At 45.3% G+C, this 9954-nt stretch overlaps 1 protein-coding gene across 3 annotated transcripts in view; it reads right to left on the reverse strand.

The window, feature by feature from the left end:
* Nucleotides 1–7280, reverse strand: part of ncf1 (neutrophil cytosolic factor 1) — a 143075-nt gene extending 135795 nt beyond the window's left edge. For all 3 annotated transcript variants that reach the window (XM_033045553.1, XM_033045554.1, XM_033045555.1), the window contains exon 1: nt 6996–7280. In XM_033045553.1, coding sequence (XP_032901444.1) covers nt 6996–7067 — 72 coding nt within the window. In that variant the 5' untranslated portion in view covers nt 7068–7280. The remainder of the gene's footprint in view (nt 1–6995) is intronic.
* Between the last annotated feature and the right edge of the window lie 2674 nt (nt 7281–9954).

A 9954-nucleotide genomic window follows, 5' to 3' on the forward strand; every position in this document is an offset into this window, starting at 1 on the left:
AGATTATGTGTTCGGCACGGACTAGAAGGGTCGAGATGGCCTGTTTCCGTGCTGTAATTGTTATATGGTTATATGGTTATATACATGATTACAATCGAGCCATCCAGTGTACAGATACATGATAAAGGGAATAATGGGAGCAATGTTTACTGCAAGATAAAGTCTAATAGAGTCTGATCAAAGATAGTCTGAGGGTCTCCAATGAGATATACAGTTGCTTAGTACTACTTTTTGGTTGTGATAGGATGGTTCAGTTGCTTGATAACAGCTGAGAAGAAAATGACGCTGAATCTGGAGTTGTGCGTTTTCACATCTCTTTACCTTTTGCCCGATGGGATAGGGGAGAAGCGGGAGTGGCCATGTTGAGACTGGTCCTTGATTATGCTGCTGGACTTGCCAAGGCAGCGTGAAGCATAAATGGAGTAAATGGAAGGGAGGTTGGTTTTATCCTCTAATCCAGCAGCATTCTGGACAATGCTGGTCTGAAGGCAGATCCCAAAATTTCATTTATCATGGATGACCAGCAACTTGCCCTGGACTACCCACACCGAGTATTGACCAAGAAAGCACATCAACGCCTCTACTTCCTTGGAAGGTTTAGAAACATAGAAACATAGAAAATAGGTGCAGGAGTAGGCCATTCGGCCCTTCGAGCCTGCACCGCCATAGGAAGTTCGGCATGTCCCCAACAACTGTCACTAACTTCTACAGATGCACCATGGAAAGCATTTTATCGCGATGCATCACAGCTTGGTTTGGGAACAGCTCCCTTGCAGAGAAATTGCAGACTTGTGGACACAGCCCAGACCATCACACAAACTAACTTCCCTTCCATTGACGCCATCTGCACTTTACGCTGCCTCTCCAAGGCCACTAGCATAATCAAGGACCAGTCTCACCCCAATCACTCCCTCAACTCTCCTCTCCCATCAGGCAAGAGGTACAGAAGTATGAAAACGCACACCTCCAAATTACTTCCCAGTTACTTGCCAGTTGTTATCAGGCTGAACCATCCTATCTGCAGTTTGAGGGCGGTCCAGAATTACTATCATTGGAAATCCTCGGTCTATCTTTAATCAGACTTTACTGGACTATATCTTGCACTAAACATTATTCCCTTTATACTGTTTTTTGATACTTTTTTCACACAAAGGGTGGTGGATGTATGGAACAAGCTGCCAGAGAAGGTAGTTGAGGCTGGGACCATCCCATCATTTAAGAAACAGTTAGACAGGTACATGGATAGGACAGGTTTGGAGAGATATGGACCAAGTGCAGGCAAGTGGGACTGGTGTAGCTGGGACATTGTTGGCCGGTGTGGGTAAATTGGGCCGAAGGGCCTGTTTCCACACTGTATCACTCTATGAAGGGCCTGTTACCACAATATACCACTCTATGAAGGGCCTGTTACCACAATATACCACTCTATGAAGGGCCTGTTTCCACACTGTATCACTCTATGAAGGGCCTGTTACCACAATATACCACTCTATGAAGGGCCTGTTTCCACACTGTATCACTCTATGCCTCTCTGGCTCTAATTGCAGGAGTTTCAATCCCATTTGCAATTCTCAACAAAGTAAGCAGCCTATGCTTGCATGCAGCAAGATTTAGGCAGATGCATCTTTAATCGGACTTTGCTGGACATTGTCTTGCTTTAAACGTTATTCCCTTTATCCTGTATCTGTACACTGTACAGGCTCAATTGTAATCATCTATAGTCTTTCCACTGACTGGATAACATGCAACAAAAAAATGTTTCGCTCTGCCTCAGTACACATGACAATAAATAAACTAAACTAAACATTCAGGTGCAGAATGAAAAGTGACATGAGACATTTATAGATTAATAGAGTGATAGTGTGGGAACAGGCCCTTCGGCCAAACTTGCCCACACAGGCCAACATGTCCCATCTATACTAGTCCCACCTATCTGCATTGGGCCCATATCCCTTTAAATCTATCCTATCCATGTACCTGTCTAAATGTTTATTAAACGTTGCAATACTACCCGCTGAACTACCTCCTCTAGCAGCTTGCTCCGTACACCCACCGCTCCCTGTGTGAAAACATTACCCCTCAGGTTGTTATTAAATCTTTCCTCCTTCACCATAAACATATGGCCCCTGGTTTATGATTCCCCTACTCAGGGCAAGTGACTGAGCATATACCCGATCTATTCCTCTCAAGATTTTCTACACCTCTATAAGATCAACCCTCATCCTTCTGCGCTCCAAGGAATAGAGTTCCAGCCTCCTCAACCTCTCCCTATAGTTCAGTTCCTTGAGTACTGGCAACATCCTCGTAAGTCTTCCCTGCACCGTTTGCTGCACAAAGGTTACTCCACAAAAGTGCCTGTCCTTCACTATCTTCAACAAGAGACAGGATATCCAACCACAAATTGACATTCTCATCACAGAGCCCCCCACTGTCAGCATCACTGGAGTCACACTGGTCAGAACCTGCTGAACCAGAGGCAACAAGTAAGACAGATAAACTCAGGGCATGGATTGCTCAGCGGACTGGGACAGGACAGTCATAGCAGAAACATGGCTGAGAGAAGGGCAGGACTGGGCAGCTCAATATTTCAGGGTATTGATGCTTCAGGCGAGATAGAGATACAAGTAAGAGAGGAGAGAGCAGGAGGACATAACTACAGTACTCAGAGAGAACGTTACATAGAGCAGTACAACACAGGAACAGGCCCTTCGCCCCACAATGTTTGTGCAAAACATGATGTCTAGTTAAACAAGACCCACCTTTGCAACCTCAACCTCCCCCCCCCCCCCCCCCCCCCCCCCCCACCACCCATCACCAACCAGGCCCCCATTGTTCTCAGTGTCCTTCCTCGTTCCCCGATGGCCTTCCTCACTCTTGGTGGTTACACGTGGGTCCCTGCTCACTCTCACAGCGTGGGACCCAGTGGACGAGCCGGGCCCATCAGGCTTTACTGGATCTGTAACACTCCTGGCTGCACGACACTCCAATGAGATCTGGCAGCAGAGGTGCCTGGGCCCCTAAGGGTGGCGGCAGATGGAAAGGGCGGTGAAGGCAGCGTTCGGCACGCTTGCCTTCATTGGGAGGGACATGGAGTGCAAATGTTGCACCATCGTGATGCAGCTGTGAAAGTCGTTGGAGGACCGGGTGCTGCTCTGCTCACCCATCTACAGGAAGCATGAGTTAGTCAAAATAGAGTCATACAGTGTGGAAACATGCCCTATCTACACAAGTCTCGCCTGTCTGCTTTTGCCCCATATCCTTCAAAACTAGTCTTATCAATGTACTTGTCTCAATGTTTCTTAAACATTACAATAGTCCCTGTCTCAACTACCGCTTCTGGCAGCTTATCTCAACTGCCCTGCTCTGTGTAAAACACTGCAGGCTTACCTGATCTATTCGGGTCATGTTATGCAGGCTTACGACTGCAGTTATAGGGATATGCTGAGACATTTTTCATTGGATCATAGGGGGCTGAGGAGTGACCTTATTGAGATGTACGTAGAAACATAGAAACATAGAAAATAGGTGCAGGAGTAGGCCATTCGGCCCTTCGAGCCTGCACCGACATTCAATATGATCATGGCTGATCATCCAACTCAGTATCCTGTACCTGCCGTCTCTCCATTATGCCCTGATCCCTTTAGCCACAAGGGCCACATCTAACTCCCTCTTAAATATAGCCAATGAACTGGCCTCAACTACCTTCTGTGGCAGAGAATTCCAGAGATTCACCACTCTCTGTGTGAAAAATGTTTTTCTCATCTCGGTCCTAAAAGATTTCCCCCTTATCCTTAAACTGTGACACCTTGTTCTGGACTTCCCCAACATAGGGAACAATCTTCCTGCATCTAGCCTGTCCAACCCCTTAAGAAGTTTGTAAGTTTCTATAAGATCCCCCCTCAATCTTCTAAATTCTAGCGAGTACAAGCCGAGTCTATCCAGTCTTTCTTCATATGAAAGTCCTGACATCCCAGGAATCAGTCTGGTGAACCTTCTCTGTACTCTCTCTATGGCAAGAATGTCTTTCCTCAGATTAGGAGACCAAAACTGTATGCAATACTCCAGGTGTGGTCTCACCAAGTCCCAGTACAACTGCAGTAGAACCTCCCTACTCCTATACTCAAATCCTTTTGCTATGAATGCTAACATACCATTCGCTTTCTTCACTGCCTGCTGCACCTGCATGCCTACTTTCAATGACTGGTGTACCATGATACCCAGGTCTCGTTGCATCTCCCCTTTTTCTAATCGGCCACCATTCAGATAATAGTCTACTTTCCTGTTTTTGCCACCAAAGTGGATAACCGCACATTTATCCGCATTATACTGCATCTGCCATGCATTTGCCCACTCACCCAGCCTATCCAAGTCACCTTGAAGCCTCCTAGCATCCTCCTCACAGCTAACACTGCCCCCCAGCTTCGAGTCATCCGCAAACTTGGAGATTCAATTCCCTTGTCCAAATCATTAATATATATTGTAAATAGCTGGGGTCCCAGCACTGAGCCTTGCGGTACCCCACTAGTCACTGCCTGCCATTCAGAAAAGGACCCGTTTACTCCTACTCTTTGCTTCCTGTCTGCCAGCCAGTTCTCTATCCACATCCATACTGAACCCCTAATACCGTGTGCTTTAAGTTTGTATACTAATCTTTTATGTGGGACCTTGTCGAAAGCCTTCTGAAAGTCCAGATATAACACATCCACTGGTTCTCCCTTATCCACTCTACTAGTTATATCCTTGAAAAATTCTATAAGATTCGTCAGACATGATTTACCTTTCATAAATCCATGCTGACTTTGTTCAATGATTTCATCACTTTCCAAATGTGCTGCTATCCCATCTTTAATAACTGACTCTAGCAGTTTCCCCACTACTGATGTTAGACTAACTGGTCTGTAATTCCCCGTTTTCTCTCTCCCTCCCTTTTTAAAAAGTGGGGTTACATTAGCTACCCTCCAATCCTCAGGAACTACTCCAGAATCTAAAGAGTTTTGAAAAATTATCACTAATGCATCCACTATTTCTGGGGCTACTTCCTTAAGTACTCTGGGATGCAGCCTATCTGGCCCTGGGGATTTATCAGCCTTTAATCCATACAATTTACCTAACACCACTTCCCGACTAACCTGGATTTCAGAATCATGAGGGGCGTGGATAAAGTGAACGCTCACAGTCTGTTTCCCAGGGCAGAGGACAGGGCTGCAGGTGGGAGAATAAATATTTAAGAGGGTTGTGAGGGGCAACTTTTACACTCAGAGGGTAGTCCAGAGAAAATATAGAAGCAGTAACAATGACAACTTTATAAGATATACACATAGGTACAATTTAAAAGGCAATCGGCCAAATACTGGCAAATGGAACCAGACCATAATGCTAACTTGGTTTAATTTAGTGTTGTTTAGTTTAGAGATACAGCACGGAAACAGGCCCTTCAGCACACCGGGTCCGCACCAACCAGTGATACCCGCACACTAAAACTATCCTATGCACTAGGGACAATTTACAATTTTACAAAATGTACAGTTTTTTTGATCTTCAAACAGTTTTAATTACCCTCAGTCTTTAGTTGAACTCTAGCTGTGCTGTGAAAGCTAAACACATTGACTATTTATTACCTTCCTATCATCCTATGTTGGCCACTTTTTCTCCATCATGCTTCCCCAGTATGTAGCTCGAAGGTTAAACAGTTTATAACCTCATCTCACTTATAATTTTCAACATTTCTGACAAGTCCAAAACAAATCACTGTTGTTTGTCTCTTCTCAGATGGTCCATCTGCACAGTGTTACTGGGATTTTCGACGTTTTGTATAGTCTGACCTGCAATCGGATCTGGTGTCCATTTCCTCACCAGCACCGGGCCGCAGCGACAGACTCAGCCCTTGAATCTTACGTTATGTTCCACACAATCGAAGGACGAAGGATCCAGCCGACTCCTGGCATTCACTGACAAATGGCAGCTCAACGTGCAGGAGGAACACTCGGGATAGTCCTCCCTGTCCCAGTTGTTATGGTCGTAGAGTGATATAGCGTGGAAACAGGCCCATCTTGCCCACACTGGCCTACACGTCCCAGCTACACTAGTCCCACCTGCCTGCGTTTGGTCCATATTCCTCCAAACCTGTCCTATCCATGTACCTGTCTAACTGTTTCTCAAATGTTGGGATAGTCCCTGCCTCAACTACGTCAACTCGGGGTCTGAAGAAGGGTCTCGACCCAAAGAGAAATGTCTCTGGACCCTTCAATCCAGAGATGCTGCCTGGCCCACTGAGTTACTCCAGCATTTTGTGTCTGTACTCTGGGAGCTAGTTCCATGCACCCACCACCCTTTGTGTGAAAAAGTTACCCCGCAGATTCTGTGCATCGACACGATCTATTGCTCTCATGAGTGCTGAGTGTGCCGACCTCTACAGCCCACAGCCACCCACAGAGCCCACAGAACTGAGCGGAAAACGAGCCCTCCTTGATCCTGAGGGGCCGACAAAATGTGTAGGAACGTTGCTGGCTTACACCGAAGATAGACACAAAATGTTGGATCAGCTCAGCGGGCCAGGCAGGTCTAAACCCGAAACACCTATTCCTTTCTCCACAGATGCTGTCTGACCCGCTGAGTTACTCCAGCGTTTAGTGTCAATCTTGATCATGAGAGACTGCCCAAGGAGAAGGATTCCAATGCTTTAACTACAGCTGTGGGTCTTTCATTTCATTATTTTTTCCTTTATGCGCAAGAAAAAGTCCCTGGTTATTGCAATCACTTCCTGTTTGAAAGCTAATTCCAACTCATGGTCTGAATCTAGTGACAGGAACAATACACAAGTTCGTTACTATTTACAAAGAACTCATGCTATTCAGGCATTTCCTCTATTCTGCGAAAAAATCTGAGCTCACTAAAAAAAAATCCGTTTTCAAATATGTCAATCTTGCAGCTCTCTAGACACATTGTTGATTATACATTCTACGAATAAACAGAGAAAGTCAGTTACTGGTACTCACATAATACTGATTTGGGACAAATCTTTTTTCAAATCCCAGCACTTCAAGATGTCGGATGTAAGGCTCGTCCATCTTGGATGGTCAATAAATTTCAATTTCTCAGAAGCACTCGACTACCCACACAAGAATGCTTTTGGCTAGTTTGTGCCAAGTTGTGTCTCAGTTACTTTATCACTTTCGAAGTACAATTCCTTGCGTAGACTGCGTTAACAGGACGAGGCAGATTTTGTGCCCACTGAGATGCAGCTCTCTGTGACCTGCCCGTGATTGCTCCTGGGCCTCAATTCCCCTTCTTGAAATGGAGAAGTGAAAGTAACTAATGAGATTTCAGCACATGACAATTTTGCCACGTATAAACCTTATTCAAATCATCATCTGATTCTTAAAGCTAACGCTGGATTGGATCTCTGGTCCTCTGCTCTGCAGCAAGCATGGATGCACTGGGACCCTTTACATTCCAAGTTCATGGATACACAACCATGATTCAAGTATTTCTGGACCATTGAGCAGATGATGCTCCTTGGAATCTGGATGCTCAGAACTCAGGAAACCAGTGGAAGCAAATCATCCTCACTCTAAGAAACATAGAAACATAGAAAATAGGTGAAGGAGGAGGCCATTCGGCCCTTCGAGCCAGCACCGCCATTCATTGTGATCATGGCTGACCGTCCCCTATCAATAACCCATGCCTGCCTTCTCCCCATATCCCTTGATTCCACTAGCCCCTAGAGCTCTATCTAACTCTCTCTTAAATCCATCCAGTGATTTGGCCTCCACTGCCCTCTGTGGCAGGGAATTCCATAAATTCACAACTCTCTGGGAGAAAAAGATTTTTCTCACAGTCTTAAATAACCTCCCCTGTATTCTAAGACTGTGGCCCCTGATTCTGGACTCACCCAACATAGGGAACATTTTTCCTGCATCTAGCTTGTCCAGTCCTTTTATAATTTTATATATTTCCATAAGATCCCCCCTCATCCGTCTAAACTCCAGTGAATACAAGCCTAGTTTTTTCAATCTTTCCTCATACGACAGTCCCGCCATCCCAGGGATCAATCTTGTGAGCCTATGCTGCACTGCCTCAATCACAAGGATGTCCTTCCTCAAATTAGGAGACCAAAACTGTACACAATACTCCAGATGTGGTCTCACCAGAGCCCTATACAACTGCAGAAGAACCTCTCTACTCCTATACTGAAATCCTCTTGTTATGAAGGCCAACATTCCATTATGTTGGGGAATTCCCGATGTCGGGAAAGTCCAGAACAAGGGGTCACAGTTTAAGGATAAGGGGGAAATCTTTTGAGACCGAGATGAGGAAAACATTTTTCACACAGAGAGTGGTGAATCTCTGGAATTCTCTGCCACAGAAGGTAGTTGAGGCCAGTTCATTGGCTATATCTAAGAGGGAGTTAGATGTGGCCCTTGTGGCTAAAGGGATCAGGGGGTATGGAGAGAAGGCAGGTACAGGATACTGAGTTGGATGATCAGCCATGATCATATTGAATGGCGGTGCAGGCTCGAAGGGCCGAATGGCCTACTCCTGCACCTATTTTCTACGTTTCTATGTTTCTATTAACTTTCTTCACTGCCTGTTGTACCTGCACGCCAACTTTCAGTGACCGGTGTACAAGGACACCCAGGTCTCGCTGTACCTCCCCCTTACCTAACCTAACTCCTGACAGATGACCTCAAACCAGCATCAATGAAGGACTGATGCAACAATTTATCCTTGATCTCACCGGACTGGCTCCCGTCCTGTGAGATATGAGAGTTGTTTAAAGGCCAACTGATCAGAGTTCAGGACCGGCATATTGCAATACCATCACAATGTTTAAAATCATTTGAACAGGTACATGGATAGGACAGGTTTAAAGGGTTATGGGCCAAGCACATACTCGTGTAGTGGGGCAAGTTGGTCAGTGTGGGCAAGTCGGGCCGAGGGTCCTATTTCCATGCTGTTTGACTCTGACTCTAGAAGTAAGGAAGGAGGATAAGGATGACATGGTAAGGGAACCATGGAAGATCAAAGAGGTTGTAAATTCGGTCAAAAAGAGAAATTAAGTCAGACAGGGTCTTCGAGGAATATAAACCAAACAAGAAAGATCTCAACTGGGCATTTAAAAAGCAGCCACTAAATGATATAGGTGAATCAGATTAAAGTAAATGTCATTTTTTTAAATACGTGCATTAAAACAGGTAGTAACCATAGAGAAGGTAGGTCCACTCAGGAATAAGGAAGAAACTTATGGTTGGAGTCCGAGGATCTAATTGAGATACTAAACATGCACTATTTATTTATTTATTTATTTATTTATTTATTTATGTATTTGATTATTTATTTCGAACAGAATAAAAGAATAAAAAGCAAGTGTGAAACAGCATACAAAAAACAAAACAAGAATATTTATAAAGTGTCATAAACAATATCTATAAATAAATGAAATCGTATGTGTCCGAAAAGGAGCAGGAAGAAGCCAAAGCTTATTAATTCCCACCCCTTATTCAACTGCTTATAATTATCTTAAACAAATTTAGCAGCTATATAGAAACATAGAAAATAGGTGCAGGAGTAGGCCATTCGGCCCTTCGAGCCTGCACCACCATTCAATATGATCATGGCTGATCATCCAACTCAGTATCCTGTACCTGCCTTCTCTCCATACCCCCTGATCCCTTTAGCCACAAGGGCCACATCTAACTCCCTCTTAAATATAGCCAATGAACTGGCCTCAACCCCCCCCCCCCCCCCCCCCCCCCCCCCCCCCCCATCACCAACCAGGCCCCCATTGTTCTCAGTGTCCTTCCTCGTTCCCCGATGGCCTTCCTCACTCTTGGTGGTTACACGTGGGTCCCTGCTCACTCTCACAGCGTGGGTCCCGGTGGACGAGCCGGGCCCATCAGGCTTTACTGGATCTGTAACACTCCTGGCTGCACGACACTCCAATGAGATCTGGCA

Source organism: Amblyraja radiata, chromosome 28 (assembly GCF_010909765.2).
Source record: "Amblyraja radiata isolate CabotCenter1 chromosome 28, sAmbRad1.1.pri, whole genome shotgun sequence".
Classification (NCBI taxonomy): Eukaryota; Metazoa; Chordata; class Chondrichthyes; order Rajiformes; family Rajidae; genus Amblyraja; species Amblyraja radiata.